Source organism: Apostichopus japonicus, chromosome 12, assembly GCF_037975245.1.
Source record: "Apostichopus japonicus isolate 1M-3 chromosome 12, ASM3797524v1, whole genome shotgun sequence".
In the NCBI taxonomy this organism is placed as follows: Eukaryota; Metazoa; Echinodermata; class Holothuroidea; order Aspidochirotida; family Stichopodidae; genus Apostichopus; species Apostichopus japonicus.
Window position 1 is genome coordinate 7,105,455 of NC_092572.1, and position 17,821 is coordinate 7,123,275.

The following is a 17,821-nucleotide window of genomic DNA, read 5'->3' on the forward strand; positions in this document are numbered from 1 at the left end:
ACTTTGATATAGGCTATATTTACTTTCTTGTAAATAAATATGTCCTTTTATTACGAAATATCAATTTACTGATAAAGTTAAGCTTTAGGTTGTCGTCACTGCAGCCGATTATCGTTTTTCGAAAAATATGTTTCTGATTACGACAGCTTATACTGGATTCAGCTTCGAACAGTGTCGTCTATGTACGTGTATGTATGTGTGTAGTATGTATGTATATGTGTGTATGCATAACCAACTTGTATAGTATAGCCGATACACTGCTCTTCAAACAATTTCCAAAATTACGGTCTTGTATTTCTTGCGTAATCGTGCGACAAAAATATACCAATAAGTCATTGGACCAGTTGGGAACTTTGGTAAGTATAAGTGAAGGGATTAATAAATACAGAGAGAGAGGGAGGGTTGGGGGAGGGTTGGGGGAGAGGTGGGAGCAAGCGAGAGAAAGTAACCTCTATGCAAAAGAGAAAAATAGTAATGATAACTTAGTTATTCAACAAAGACACAATGAAACGACTCATGAGAACTTTCATTACTTAATACTTTTTATATGTTCAGAGACTATTAAGGATGTAAAGTCTTTACAATAAGCTCCATTGCGTATTTCCAGTTCCCATTATAAACAAATAAAAAATCTCTTAATGGCATCTTAAATTATTGTAGTCATTTATTTCTTAGTTTCGTATAGTTTTTGCTTGGAAAAATTTAGTCCGTGGCATATTAAAACAGAATATTTAAATAGTTATCGTACGTATTCTACAAAACTGTAACAAAGACTAGTATAGCCTTATGAAAGTAAATATATATATATATATATATATATGTATATATATATATATATATATATATATATATATATATATATATATATATATATATATATATATATATATATATATATGCATACTCGTATCAATATTGTAATCAAAAATACCATTTACAATAGTAATAATGTGCCTAATCATAATGCGATATTAATTAACATTTTTCCTGAATTTTCTTCAATATATTTTTCCTCCTAGTATATACATACTTCAATTATTTAAACATCTTATTTTTTTTTGCGTTTAGTTGCGTATTTCAGAAAATGTGACCAATTCTATGTTTTTCTTTCCGATGAAAGAATACAAGTTACCAAACCAATACACAGATATTGTTGTCACCACACAATCGTTAATTACGTAATAATTAATGGATACTTTCGACCCTAACCTTTCGTCGCCCAGACAGTTTGTCACGTGGTAATGTCACGACCAATAGAAAGATCAGAATTTCAAAAAAAGCTTTTTTGCTATTTTTTTTTGGGGGGGGGGGGTCATTTTATTGGTTTATATTACAATGTAACATGGCTTTAGTCAATCTAATGCATTTGTTAACGGATGACAGAATCCAGTCCATGTCAAAATTTCAAATTCGAATCTTTTCCGAAAAATCAAATGTACTAAATTTGCTGTAAATCAGCTCTTTTTGATTGATTTTGGTTATGCGCCTCTTTTATGCGCAGTGTTAATAAATCAATCCCGTACCCGTATGCAGTTCATTGGCTCAAACTAGTTTATCTACATTTCAATTTGAAAGATAAAGGGAAAACCACCAAAAATTAAAACAATTCTCTTATTAGCTTGTTTGGTATTTGGTTTAAACATAATAATACCATCATATCAGGGCTTCGAAACTATCAGAATTGAGTAGAATGACTAACTAATCAGAAATGAACTTAGTTTATTTGATCAGCATCTTTTGACTAGTGCATGTCTTAGTCTGAACATTGGTGACACTTTAAGCAATACGAAAAAGGTTTGATAAAATCATCGAGATTTCAATAACAAATCCAAGGTACCTTTTAAGCATTTTCTTTCATCCTTTTACAAACCATCCTTCAAGACGTGAGTCATCGCCGATATAGCATCTCCGCCAACAGCTTAAAGAACCCCGATACTTGCCCAGAAAAAACTTCATCTATTCCTCTCAAAACGTAACATGAGAATCTGATTGGCTCTCATATCCAGATTGTACTTCAGTCTCGAGATATTCAATAAAGCTCCTTCTACAATGTTCCTCAGAGAATCCAAGACGCCAAACTTAGCAGTTATAATCACCTCAGTAGATAATGGCAGTAACGACTTTATCCGTCCCTGACGTTATATGTAAAGTAGGCTATAGGTTATGCACCATCCGCTACTTTGAAAGTGTGGCATGTCGATTCCAGTGCGTTTTCAAGCGTCAAAAAAAGTCTTCAAACTAGACTTTTCTATAACAATTAACAAATAGTTTCAGTCCAAGAGTATAGCTGGTGGCGAGGAAAATGACCTTTTAGGTAGGTAACGAAACAAGCTACGATAAAAAAGGTATTTCTGTGACAGACACTTTTGTTAAAGAGAAATAATCCACACGTTTAGTTGAAAGCCCCATCTCAATATATGTACCTATAACTCGAGATATGATTGGTTGAATGAAGTCTTACTTTTTACTGGCTCAAACCTTCGCCCATATACACCTAGAACTGGATCACAATAGAAGGTCTGTGACGTCATTAATTGTGTACTTTTTACTATAGCTTGACTTTCATATGCTAATCTTCTTGTTGATTTTACTTTAATTCAGATACATTCGGAATTTCTCCTTACCTGTAAATATTGTCTGCATTTAGCATTTAAATCAATATAAAATAGAAATTTTTTGTTGATTATTATTTTCCAATTTGGATCATTGATTTTAAGTATTACAAAGAAAATTAAAAAAAACAAACTTCATCCCATATGCCATGATGACGTCATCCATTCTGCTGTTGCCAGATGCATTCCGCAAAAATATAACCAATTCAAATCATCGCCACACAAAGTGCTACGAGGACGTAGTTTCAACTTAATCATGCAGAAAATTCCCAACAGTTTTTGATCAGCTAAAGCTATTGAATTCAGCGACCGGAACGTCCCTTTAACTTCACTGAGAGAACTTCAAATGTAACCACTAAATCGCTGTTAATGGCGGTTGGCCTGTCTGCTGGATAAACTGATGCATAGATCTGCCGTCTCCGTCATCCTAAAAGACTTCGTGTCGGTTTGATGAGATTTCCAGATGGGATGAAATATTCTAAGAGATGAATCTTAACTTAAATCCAACGTTTTGCTCCTTCTGTAAACTTACTATTTCTCCTTCGACTGTTTCATTTTCTTTGCCTTCATCCGTCTATTTTGGAACCAAGTTTTTACCTATAAATTATATAAAAAGAGATAAAAATGGTCATTTGTACTAACATAACTATCACGCGGACGCGGAAGAAAACTTTGTGAAAATGAAAGCAAAAAACTTAAGGAAAGATTTAGGAAAGATATGGAAACCAGATTGTATCTACGAGAGCTTTGTATTGCCATGCAGTTTAGATGAAGAATGACTTGATTGATAAAGAAATCAGTTTCAGCCAATAAATTGATTTAAGTCTCCATTTTGTATTGAAATATTACATAATCTGGTGGAACCATAACCTAGTTTGGAAACGACAAATAAACTGAAAGATAAAATACAACATTGAAGGAATATTAAATTGAAAGGTGTGAATTTACAAAGGTTGAAATTACGATAATCCAATATGCTAATTTTTGGCCACAACATTTTTTTCTTGAGTATCTGCTCAAATGGCTAATAACTGCATAATTATTAGAGTAGATAAGTAGTTATGATCACTTGATTTTTTTTGTAGTTATAAAGATGTGTATCACAATGTCTATATGACATGTGTACTGTTATACGATGTGTACAAGAAACGCAAACTAATAGGCACCTGAACATACTTTATGAAGTGGACACTTGTCGGTTTTAACCGCAAATATAACTGTATTTCCGCTTATCAATAAGAGGATCAAAAGTTTCGAAACAATAACTGGGTTCTGGGTTAAATGTACAGGAACCAATTGAGAGGAAAATTAGAGAACTAAGTCTTCCCAAGGCAGCCGTACATTATGGATATTACGTCATGGCTGTTGAGTTCTGGTATAGCGTGTGTTATACCGGGATGAGCGTACGGATTTGGTCTTGTGGGCGGTTCAAAGTGGTATTTTGTAGCGAGTTCGTGGGTCGCAACCCATGACAAAAACAGAGATAGGGGATGATATATTTACATTATATGCGCAATCAACTATCAAAATATTGTACGTGCACAGTATATCCTTATATATGGTTTGTTGGAATACTCATCATAAGTATAGGTTCTGTAAATGTTTAACTGATAGTTGAAATATCAGCTAGTACATCTGTGTCTCTTAATATGTTCTTGGTTTGTTCTGGTTTTAGTAAGCATCTGAAGAAGATTCTGCTAAGATGGAAATGTCAGGCACTCTAACTTTTTCATGTGTAACCTACATATTCTATTTGCAGTAGATAGGCAGTTTTACAACGGTTTTGCCCCTTTTTTTCCTTGACAAGTAGGTTTTATATACGAATTCCGTGTTTTCTGTATTCCAGTATTCTAAATTCCGGTTTGAAATTCATTCTTTGATTTTGTTTTTCCGTTTGATAAATGTTTGTCACCGATACTGTATGGCAATGGTGTGTGGTGGGGGAGAGGGGGGGGGGTAAATGTTAAGTGGATAGATGGTGGGGTAGGTCAGAGAGATTTACCTGTGATTCTGTGAGGTCTAGTTTCTCCGCTAATTCGATTCGTTCAGGCGTCGATAAATACAGTTGGTATTTGAATCTTTTCTCCAGTTCCATATGCTGTATATCAGAGAAGACGGTTCTGGCCTTCCTTCTCCGGCAATGACGAACGGAATATGGGTACGCCATCGGGGACGGGATGCTGTAACCTGCTGATAAAGACGAAAAGTATATATTCATTAATAAGTCTCTTTCATTAAATTCACTTCCTGGAAAGAATAAGACCACGTGACTGCTACCGGTGTACGAACCTTTTGCATTTAGATCTATTTAATAAAAATATATTAAAAATATAAAAATGCGTAATAAAAAGGCTTCAGAATGAACTATTTGACATCTAAACAAAGTTCTTAAATATCTGGGAATGGTTTCCACGGCCCTAGGAAAACCTTTAGAAAATCCTTGACCATTCATCCTTGATCGCACCCCCTGTTCTCTGCAAAGCCTATAAAAGGCCCACCCCCCACCCCTTCATAAATTAGAAGCGACCCCTTTGCTAATAGAATGTACCCTTTACCATATTTTTTTTGTTAAAAAGTACTCTTTTGTCATTTAAAAATTACACTTTTGTTGGTAAGGTGTACAGAATTCTATTTAAATGGTCCAATGTGACTGAAAAGCTAAGAGGTGGGTGGCGGGATTTTAATGGAAAGTATCCGTTTATTGAAAACCATTAAAAGTATACTGGAATGTGTACTATGGCGTACACAGAGGGTCCATGGTGTCGGAAATGTTATTGGTAACACTGTGGATTGCCCCCACGACCTCAAAGCCAGTTATATCCCACTGCCCCGCAAAGTTTGCGACCCCCTTCCCGATATTGAGCCCTCTATTACTATTTTATCACGTTGTTCGTATATCATTTGCATTAATTTCATTCTTTTTGCATATATTAATGAATAAAATCCCAGAGCCAATGCTCGTGTTCAGCGACCTATCTATAAAAAGGAAGATTTAATTTCTTCCTCATAAGGATCTTTCGAAACCAAAATCATTGGACAAAAGAAGGATTTAATACTTTGGGGCCCCAGATGGGAAATTATAGATGTCGTTCCACCAGCTAGTACAGGCATGATAAACCTGTTATAATAAAGAACAGTTGAATGCGCTAAATGACTTATAAGTTATAACCGGTAATATGTATAAATAGACCATCTTTTTATCTGAAATTGGGAACCGAAATAATTATTGGGGTATTTCATTCAATCAACCGTGATGAGAAACAATGGTGCCATTATACTAAGCTCTATAAATAGATGATGGTTATATAATGATGTTAGTTTCTTCCTAGTTCCAGGTATCGAAATATCGACGGTCATCACGTGAGCTGGAGTCACATGTGGTCTATCGAATCCCTATTGGGTTGGTCGAAATATGTGAATCGATATTTCAACAAACGGTTACAAAACCAAACCTCTGTGAATTATCTTATAACAACAAGTCACTCGAGAGGGATCAGCCTCTTAAGAAGATCCTGCTAGGATCGAAACGTCAGGCCCACTTACTCTTACACAACCAAGTGAAAGCTTAGATGAAGTCACCAGATACAGCAGTTATGATTGGCCTTTGGTTTTAATTATATCTTCGTGAAACTGAAAGACGAGGATAGCAAAAAAACTGTTCACAACCTGTCTATCTTCTGCCAAAAAAGAACAAGTAAAAAGATATAGGCAAATCTATGAAAGTAAAAGGGCCTGTCAAGATCTTTATTTGTCAGCATTAAAGGCCGAAACTAAACTTGCATATTTTTTTCTCAGTCTCAAATATACAACTGATGTCTCCACATTGTCCATGCCCTTCCTCTCAGGGACCGACTTAACAGACCACGTTACAATATAATGATCTAATTTCTTAATTTGTCAGCATTAAAGGCAGAAACTAAAATTTTCAGTTTTCACATTATCAAATATACTTTCAAAATCTCATGAGATATGTGTCAACCAAAAGGTGTCATGCACATGTCGTCGTTCACAGAGAAACAAATAAACATTTGGATAGTCCCTTGGATCGTCCAATGATAGCTGCTGTTCTATAGACTATACGTATTGCCAGAAGAAAAATCCCACGCAAATCAAGAACATCCATAATTATTGAAACGAGAACTTGAGCAAACAATAAACAAAATACACGGAACTATAATAACACTTTGTTAAGTGTACCATGGGCGTCAACAGGTGGGGGACGGGGGGACATGTCCCCCCCACTTTCAAAAGTGGAGGGGATATCATATCATTTGTCCCCCCCACTTTTCAGAGCAGTTATTAAAAAAATCACATGCATATGCGCGATTTTCTATCACAATTGCTGAGCTGATTCAAGTAGAATCTAACTTAAGAATCATTATCAATAAATTGCACTGGAAATTAGAACAGTGCTTGGCCCTTTATCCCCCTTCCTCCGATATTCACCCTCCCCGCTTCGTCCGAGACCTCTGATAAAAGTTTGTGCGATGTTTGAACGATGTTTTAGAGTGTTTTGTGGAAGCACCCCTTCTCGCCAGAAATGGAATTCCCCTTGCCCTACACTGTGAATCAGAGAAAACGACGCATTTCAACTTGAAAACAAGTCGAAGACCCCACCAGGAAGGTAATATCATATATTTTAGGCCCTACAGACAGTATTCTGCCTGTATGCAGGGTATTATATGATACCAAACTACCGAAAATATTTCGTTTGAGATGGACGCTGTGTAATTCGTTTCCCTTGGTGTCAGAACGGCATATTTCTACCAGTACTTTCTGTCGGAATTTAGTTTTGTGAGACAAAATTTCTCCTCACAGATCTGGTTCTGATGTAACTAAAAACGACTCAGGAAGGCCGTCTCCTGCGATCTAGGGGGTCTTATGTACCCAAAATTTTCTGGTACGCTACGCGCCAACCAATGGTGGCGCTCCGCTTAGATAGTATAGTGTCCCCCCCCCCCCCCCACTTTCTGAAACCTGCTGACGCCCATGAAGTGTACAGTCATTGCAATACTGATCAGGGATTTGAATTGAGCTTTAATGGACAAGTAATTAGATCTGGAAGGCATTCTCTTTGGTTGTTACGTCACACCACGTGGCACGGTAAGTATTTCTTCCATGCCACGTGGTAATGACATTCTCCTATTTTCATGGGTTTCCTTTCTTCTGACTCTGGTTGTTTTATATCTGTTTTTGTTTTCATCCGTTAGGTCAGGTTTCCATTCATTTGTCTCATTAATTAGTATTTCTTTCTTTTGTTTCATTTAACCCTTGTAATTTAATATGTTACATATACATGTCACATCAAATGCGAAAAAAAGTAACATTTGGACACTATAGGCGGCCATCTATATAAGTACACATTTTCCTACCGGGGCAAAATAAACGATTCATTGGATAAATTCTGATGATTTGTGGTTATTCTTGGCATAAGCCCTCAAATCAACCTGAACAACAACTGAGAATTTTTAAGTACCAATTTTCGAAATTAGCTTTTATTTGGACTTTTAACCGAAAAGCTGATCTCATCATGGGTTCTATAAAAGGAACATTGATCAAAGTTTAGTTAAGCATGACAATGCATTGCAGCTTTCCAAAGAAAACAAATCAAAAGAACGCCCCCTGAATTTCATTCTCGAAACCAGTTTGTGTGATTGGCAAAACTCAGGTTTACAATGGTCACGCGGATGAATGCTCAAAGGACGGAAATTATTCAGGCAATGCAAATTGAATACTTGAGAATCTATTCAGCCACACAGCGCCAGTAGTGCAGCTATAATTAACCTATACTCTATTCCAACCTCTGCATAACAACCCCTCCCCCAATAAGTTTACCCATACACCGAACGAGGGGTAAAAAAATATTGAAATATATTATTATGATATTTCGCATTACTCTCCTTTTACCAACCAAATCAACCCGCCCTGAATAAGTGTGTGGATTATGTTTTATCAATCTCAAGATGGCGTTGTTTGCATACATGTGGTAAATTATATCAAACACCTCCCCCACAAAAAATCCTCGTCAAATAACAAAATGTTTAATACTCTTTGCGTCATTTTCATGTTGTTGCCAGGCTTTTTTTAATTTGCTGAACGATGACTTTGCTATATTTCGATTATATTCGTTTACCTTTTATTGTCTAACTTAACGTATTCTTCTCTTTTACCATATTATATTAACTGGTGCTGTGGCCGAGTGGATAAAGGCGGTGGCATTTGAAGCAATGAGGCTTAGCAATCGGTAGGTTCCGGGTTCTATACCCGGCCTGGTCATAGTACCGAGGTGGGTTTTTCACCCAAGAGCAATATACGGTTTTCCCGCCTGAAATGGCTTTCTAAATTGAAAAGATTCCAAATTTGAGTTTAAAATGTTGAATTGGAAGCCACCCGACGTGTTAGTTGTAATCCATAAGCCCTTGCGGGTTTCTCTCACATTTTTGGTCGCTTAAGCATTACTGTAATAAAACACATCATCATATATCTACCAGGAGCTCCGTCACCCCCCCCCCCCCTGGTCCCCATAACTACACATGAAACTTCATCAGAGTTCTGTTAGTTACCATTTGCTGACCACACAATAGTTAACTCATTGTTTAAAATGGCCTCAATTTTCTTTCAATTAAAATGAAATTCAGTGTTTTCCCATTTGTTTTATTTTGATAGAAGAGATAAAAGTAATCTGTTAGGAATTGAAAATATTTTAATATTGTCCATAATTTATAGGTTGCTTAACATTATTATACATCATCAAGCTACAGACTGTACAATACCAATCTGGACTATTCTCGCTACACAACTTTTGCAAACAAGACTTTCAATCCAAAACAATATTTTTTTTGTCTGCAGAAATTTCAACCCTCTATTAAACATGATGTTTATGAAATACTGAAGGTATTTAACACTAATCAAACAATAATTCTGATATTTTGTGATGTGACTTCCTTGAATTTGAAAGTAGAGAGCTTATTTATGTTACTATCTCAATATTCTCCCCAAATTAAAAGTATGGGATTATGGATATCTAGGTTTTTGAGAAAAGGAATGAAAGCATTGGAAAGTATATCAATACTGAAGTGTAACCAAGGGAGAAACAAAAACTTTTGAATTTACTTATTATTAATTTGCGCTTATAGATAGTTTTGATTCATATTTCCCTTTCACCTTCAAGTATTCCCGGTTTTTTTTCTTCTTCTGTGAGTCTGATCATGAACCTTGCGAAAGGATTACACTCTTAACAGGGTAAATCCCCTAGTTAAAATTCCTTTGGTATTCAAACATGCTCTAAATAACATGTTTTAAAACAAGATAAATATATTCGCCATATGGATCTCCTAAAAAATAACAAACATTTAAACTTAACATCATGTTATTTGCCTTATGTTAGGATGCATTGTATAGATCCTAAGTTTTATACTTTAACTTTGTAGAAATATTAACCCGTTAATAGAATTTGCCATTTGTAAAGATTGACAAGCGTATATTCACGTTTTCAAGTGTTGAAGAACATTGATAAAAATAGACTTAAAAAAAAAAAAAAAAACATTCATTTGTTAACACAAAACTTCATGTCGTCATTTTAATGTAAGTTATGTCATTAAAGAGCAAGTTATATTTTATTGTCCAAAATTTAATTCGGAATTAAAATTATGTTTTTCTTTAGGGTAAGTGATTGGAATCCTATTTTAGAATCGAAATTATATTTGCTATCCCATTTTAGGTTTCTTTTCTCACTTCCTAATTAGTTTTTTTGTTCATACTCTCAGCTGTTTCTAAGTACTTTAATTAATGATATTTCTAGCATTCCTTGTCATCGGATTTCATTTGTATTATGTTATTGGCTGAATGCCTTTCGTTCCTAGAAAATATAACTTAACGTTATCAAAGAGGACACTACGATTCACAAATTTGTAACCCTATGAAATGTGAAATAAAGAGTGGCGTACTTCCAGATAACAGTCAGACGGTACTGGTGTAATGATAAAAATGCAAATGTCTTCATCTGAAATCCTATAAGTTGTTTCAGTTGGTTAGTTAATTATCCAAAGTTTGTTAGTTGACAATTTTAATCTTGCTTACGATTGGACTTTCAATGCCCGCAACCGATTTATATGACGTCATAATTCCTAATTTCATCATGATTTGTTTGCGACTAAATTATGTTCCCAACAGGCGCGTAGCAAGGAATTTGCCAAGGTAGGGCGAAGCCTGTGGCAAACTATCTAAGCGTATAGCGCCACCATTTATTGGCTCGAAGCGTACACAAAATTTTGGTCGAAAATGCCTCCCAGATCGCTGGAAATGGCACTTCCAGGCCTTGTAAGTTGAATCTAAGCATTTTCCCAAAACAATTTGGCCGAGAATGCCTCCCAGATCGCTGGAAATGGCACTTCCCAGGCCCTGTAACTTGCATCTAAGCATTTCCTATTTTGAGATTACTAGCGATATCATAAAAATACAAAAAAAATTATGGTCAAGGGTGGGGGGGGGGGGCGGTCGCCCCCCTTCGCTTGCGATTGGAATTCGTTCTCTTGCCGATGATTATTATATGACGTCATAATGGGTAAACATCTTAAGTAGCAATATGAAATTAAAAAATATGAATATAGAAAGATGCTCATCAAATCTGTTAGATTCAATCACCCATAACTACCTTCAAAGAAAACCGTCTTCAATTTATCAAACCATTACTGAGGAATGCCTTAAAGGGGAATTCCCCGAGGTTACACCAAATCCGACTGCTTACCGGACTTTCTTAGATATTTATGGTAGCCTTATACTTATCAGAGTATATATAAGAAAGTAACAAAATATGTAATTGAGCCATTAACGCATTTGAAATGTCAAGCTCTCGAGATTTGAAAATTCGTATCTAATATATACAGTAACATTTGCATTTTCTACAACACTTTAGTTGCATAATAGAATGCAATGATTTTTGTAAGTGAATATTCATCAAGTGCATGTGATTTGCATAGTAGTTTAAAGGAAAATTCCGATAGACTTGATTGCCTATCAAAGCATGGAGCTATAAACGAGATCAAAGCTCTCGTTTATAGCTCCATGATCAAGGTAACGGAAAATACTACGTCCCTGTTTCTATACTTACACATTATTGGATTCTTAAACAAACACCTACTGCAAGAAGATATAAATAGTAAACAGTGGTAAACTATAAAACAAATGGAATCGTGTTACGTTTAACGCAAACAATTCCACACGATAAGTATAGATAGCATCCTTGTATTTAAAAACCCACACGTTACCAAAACAGACCCAGACGATGTAATTAATAAAGTTTACATGGTCTAACTGTACAACTGTTCGCGGTATAACGACGTTGCTATTGTGTAACACTCTGCCTCTCTTTATGAACTTGACAATTGACTGTATACGCCATTTCTTTAAGCTTTGCTTACGGTTTGAAGCTCTTTTGTATAATTTAAGAGGATTACCCTTCAAACGAGCCATTGATAAACAGTATATAGGCCGAACCAGACGGGTTAATTAGCGCTGACGTAACTCAGTCAATGTCACTATAGGTATAGCCTACTTGGGTATATATAGCGTATTTGGGAATTTCCGGAATAGGCTTGAGTGTAAGTGGTAGATACTATATATGACGAACTGAACAGAATTAAACTATACCCAATGTAGATTACAAAACTAAGATAAATAAGAAACTAAAATAAAAATGAAACAAACAAACAAATATAAATATATGTAGAGAGAAGAATACATACGTATATGTGTTAGTTGCTTTTTTTTTCTGACGTAGCCTCTTTTGAAAAAGAAAAAGCAAAAAAAAAAAAACTATAATCGTTAGACGAACAAATTCTCAAACGTTCTCAACCATCCGGGAATTTTCAAGCAGACGCTATGTCACTGTTCTATGTTTCCAATACACGTACCAATTTATTACGGAGAAGCAAGAAAGGTTAAACGAATTAAATACCTCTGGGATATATAAATTGGGTATAAGTAAATTAACAATGGGATACTGACAGGGTAATTTATCAGACGAATTGAAAAAAGACTTCAATATAGAACGGGATTCGAACCTGTAACTTTAGGGTGTGACAAGTCTTGTGCTCTGATTTCATATAAAATTGTAATAAGAACTGAGTGGAACATTATATACAGAATCTCTCTTAATATGGTAATTCAGACAACAACTGATGGTCAAGTTTGGCAAGATTGGTCTTTCCTTCCTTTCAAGGAGACGAACACCAACTTACTATTATTATGCCTATGTGATAGAGATAGATGTCATAAGTAAATTCCCTCAACAGCTGCTGAAATAAAATATAATTCCATTTGCGAGATTATCACAGATTTCATGTTCTTTTTGTTCACAGACAAGGCTGGAGACTTGATCAAGTCTAAATATGACATTATCGAGTCACGTGTTTTTCACTTTTCTTACATTTCCTCTTTATTTTATTACAACGTTTATTTTCTGTCGTGGAGATGGGTTTTGCAAAATAAGCTCTAAAAACATGCAGCTTAACGATGGCAGGAGTTTCAGTGTCAACACGAATAACATAAACATGAAAGCAAAAAGGTTTCATATCCGATAGAGATAAAAGGTTTAAGATCCTAGTGGTAAAATTTTTCAGATCTTAGTGATAAAAGAATTCAGATCCTAGTAGTAAAAGGTTTCAGATCTTAGTGAAAAAAAGTTTCAGATTCTAGTTATAAAAGATTTCAGATCCTAGTGGTAAAAGGTTTCAGATCCTAGTGATAAAAGATTCAGATCCTAGTGGTAAAATGTTTCAGATCCTAGTGATAAAAAATCAGATCCTACAGTGATTCTATGATATTTATAGATTTACAAAATTGACAGCGCCCTCCAGATGCGACTTTTAAACTAGGATATCTCCGTGGAACAAGTTTTTTTTGGGGGGGGGGGGCGGGGGGGGGTACATCACAAAGATCTCTGACAGATAAGCTAAATATGGTGGTTGGAAGTTTGGTTTGTTTCAACTATGATAGTATCAGTTCAAGTTGCTTCATAATTTGATAAAGTCTATTCTTCGGAAACGGTTTTGCTTTTATTCATTTTATCTTTTGTTCATCCGTTAGAAGTCAAATGGGAAACACAAACAATTTGTTTTTCTTTATGTTTACCCAAAAGAACAATACATTGACATTTTATATATTGGAATTGTACAAATATATATGGGTTAAGCTTCTATTTGTACCAATATGAAAGAGTATGTTGTGTTATCCGGTTATATACTTAACTTATTAAATTGCATTCCCTGTTACCTTCGATGCTTCCATTAAAAGCTTTTTCCAGTTTTGGTTGTAGGCAAACGTCAGTCATTCCAACGTTTATATGCTACTATATATAAAAACATTTAAGTTTAAGTTACATTTTTAATATATCGGGACAATGTATTCTAGTTATATTTACGCTTCTTTAACATTTTGTGTAAGTGTGATTAAATTCGGCTTTATATGTTTTACATACCGGTACTAGAAAAAGTACTTGATTAAACTATAGAGGAAAGACCTATGATTAAAAATGAGAAATAAATTAAAAACAATTACATTAAAACAAAGGAAAACAAAACAGAAGAAAACAACAGCTGAAACAACAATAGTAACAAAACAAGACAATGTTCCTAAGTACTACATGTAAGACTATATCTTAACTTTAAGAAGGAAGCGAGGCTTTCTTCAAAACCGACAATTCGCTTAAAAACTTATTTCATAAATTTAAATGGAAAATATTCCGAATAAGTTGCATGAAATACAGTTACTGAATTGCACAGCAATAAACATGGAACACTTCAAAACAATAGATCATATATAGTCATAAAAATTATCAGGAATAAATTGAAAGAACAAGAGCATTATTTGTTCATTATTAAATACGTTACGAAATAGGACTTGTAGACAGATTTCCATTAAGTAGATTTTTAATGGTTGAAAATTTTATATTTATGTTTTAAATTTGTGTTGTGTTACAATATGATTGTATGTATTCTTCACAACCTGTTACAAGAATATATTTAAAACCATTCGCGGTATCTGTCTTTATTAGTATAAATATACATATTGTTTACACTTTTGATATGAAATTGTTCAATTACTTTTTTCCTGCTGGTACTTTGTTAACACTATAATGGCATATGTTTGAAATTATTTTTATTGAAAAATAGTAGAATTTAAAGATAAATATTATATCTGTGATTCCATTTAGTTTTGATTTTATTGATGATGTAGAGGAATTGTTGTCGTTATACAAATAGTTTAATTTTATCTACGTACTGTGGATGTATATAGTTATGTTTTGTTTTTATACTTTATTTACTGGCAACAACATTTCTTTATAAAATACCGACTCTCCGGTTTATGTATTTATCAGTTTAAAAAGGAAGATGTACAGATCAATATTCAATAAATATTCTTACCAAAACCAAAATACATTCAAATAAACCGGAATAATAAAACAGAGATTAAAATTTACTGTTATTAATCTACTTATCTACCGCAAACTAGCCTGTGAAGTTAAAAACATATAATAAAAAGTTAAAAGGCCTCACGTTTCGATTCCAGCAAGATCTTCTTCAGAGGCTCTCTATTGGCCCTCTAAGTTTTTTAATATATTAAAATGGAATAATTATTTTCAAAATACAATTATTTTCTACAATTTTATTTCAAAATAAAATAGAACTGTTCGCAAACTGCTTATCTACTAGAGAGCCTGTGTAGGAGAATGTGTAAAAGTAAGTTGGCCTGACATTTCGATCCTATCAGGATCTTCTTCAAAGGCTAAATGGCAATTTTATTTTAATATCTTACCTGGTGTTAAAAGGAAATAAGGTTGGGCGCTACTTGGATGGTGTTGGCCGGCAGAGTAACAGCAACAGGACATGGGTCGTTCACTATGATATGCAGTACATGTTCTCATTGGATAACATGGCGACTGTTGACAACATTCTTTACCGATTGAGTCCGTTGCAATGTTCTGCGAAGTTCGCAAACACGAATCTGTAGAGCGTATTGAATAATCGACGCTCTTGTCTATTCCAAACTTTCCCGAGGTAACATCTTCTTTCAAATCTCCAATTTTTGGTAAACTTTCATCTTTTTGAAGAATCCTTTCAATCGAAAAACTTGTGACTTTTCTAGAAATATCTTTTACAGAAAAGTCATCAAGGTGTATGTTAGGAGTTTGTGTCGTTGGTCGGTCGAACATTTTCGAGGGGGGAAGTCGGCTTAAAACCAATAATTTGTTTTATTAAATTCTTTTAAATGGTACTAAAATAAATATTTTAAAAGATTTTCTTAATCCTTTTGTCTTTTGTCTTCGCAATTTCTTGATATTTTGTTTAGAGTCTTGGGTATTGTTTTAATGTCGGGCTACAGCTTCTACAAGTTCATATTTTGCCAGAATTATTGAGATTTGTAGATGAGTTGATTATAATTCGTCTTACTCTGCAGGTAAAAAGGAGAACAATATTTGTTTGAAAAGGACGGTAATCAAAATAATGGTTAATTATCAATACAAACAGGAATTATATGGAGATCTAATAACACTGATTTTTACCGGTGACATTATAATGTAATAAAAATGAAATTTTGCTCTCATAGTAAATTAAATATATATGAAAAGTTTGTTTGTCATTGTTAGGATAAGAAACTTAAATTGATGTTGTCCAGGGTTCACCTATTTTCATTTTTTGGTCGTAGAAAAAGAAATGTACAGATAAAAAAGATGTATAACATTAAATTTAAAATATATTTGCAGAATTTTAACACACATTAACAAACCTGAATTGTCTTTGTGGCATAAATAGTTGATGATTAACATAGTACGTTATGAAACCACATAATGTATAGCCTATCTAGTGTTCATGTTATTGCATAAAACAAATTAAACAATGTAACAAAATAAGATAAATAACCCTAAATAATCTTAAATAAATTTAAAATTATTCAGAATTTAAGGCATCTTCAAAACTTCACAGGACATGGATAAGCGTATATTGGATCTATTAATCACCTTTGGACCAGTAATGCACCAATATTTCCAATAAGTCAATTTATTTTAACAAATCACACTATATAGGCTTAATTGTCGACATAAATTGCAAAAAAAAAAAAAAAACTGTTTAGACTGCGAAAACAACACAATAATATAGGGTATAAAAATGCAATTGGTTTGACTATTATTATAATGGAATGAAAACAATTATGTGAAAAGTATTTCAATTGATGTTAAAACAACTTTACTTGGTTAAAATTAATGATATCCTTTTTTAATTAGAGGTGCTAAGCATAATTATAAGCAAAATATTAAACTGACTGAGCAAATTTATATCAAAATTTGTTCAACATTAAAAAAAAAAGTGTGTGAAATTGGAAAATAAAGAAAAGGATTGATAAACAGTAAATTGAAAATGGAAATTTCTAAAATAGATTGAAACAGTATGGAATTTTCAAAAAATAAGAAAAATTGAGAGAAAGAAAAGAATAACACGATGATAACAAAAGGAAGAATAAATTCATGATTAAGTTAAAAAATGTACACAAAAATTGTAATATTAAGCGAAATTATTTTAGAACGTACCTCTTTTTACAAAGTAAAATAGGATTTAATGTAACGTTTTCTCTGTTAATAGAGTTTCCTCTCTTCACCCGAACATAAACAAGCGAATACTATATATCCTTGTAACATGTTACTAACTAACTGATATCTGTATACTTTCTCTCATAAACTTAGTTTGTACCCACTCTGAAATTACATGAGCGAGCTTGTTAATTCTACGCATGCGCAAGTTTGTCCAGCCGCCTTAATTGGAGATTAGCGTTTTTGTGGTGAGTATAACAGTTGGGTATTAACCACTCGCAGGTGGGATTACCTGGGCGGTATATGGGGGCTATATCATTGTACGCAACATATTGTGATCGATAACAGATGAATAACACTATAATCTCACATAACGGACATGTTTTCCTGCTTTTCATCTCTTTATAAGTTGTGTTTTGTAACAAATAACGGTTCGCATTTTCGCGGAACTCTTCAGTGAATTAAAACTACACGCTGTGCATTGGAAATAACTCAGAACAGAGCAAACAGGAAAAAATCATGAAAAAAGATAAAAAGAAAACGCAACGTTTGAACAAATTGCCCAATCTGTGGATCATCATCTTCACCTTGTATATTTTTACGTGAAATGTTCAAATATCAAATT

At 33.9% G+C, this 17,821-nt stretch overlaps 1 protein-coding gene across 2 annotated transcripts; it reads right to left on the bottom strand.

The window, feature by feature from the left end:
* Positions 1-881: 881 nt before the first annotated feature.
* On the bottom strand, positions 882-16,057 carry LOC139977500 (uncharacterized). Of its 2 annotated transcripts, none has more exons than XM_071986854.1 (3): positions 15,426-16,057; positions 4,615-4,799; positions 882-3,209 (listed from the first exon to the last, which is right to left on the bottom strand). In XM_071986854.1, the coding sequence occupies exons 1-3, from the start codon at positions 15,820-15,822 to the stop codon at positions 3,144-3,146; spliced, it is 648 nt and encodes a 215-aa protein (XP_071842955.1). In that variant the 5' UTR covers positions 15,823-16,057; the 3' UTR covers positions 882-3,143. The 2 variants fall into 2 exon arrangements, with proteins under 2 accessions (XP_071842955.1, XP_071842954.1); XM_071986853.1 differs by having other exon boundaries at positions 4,615-4,802.
* Positions 16,058-17,821: the final 1,764 nt, after the last annotated feature.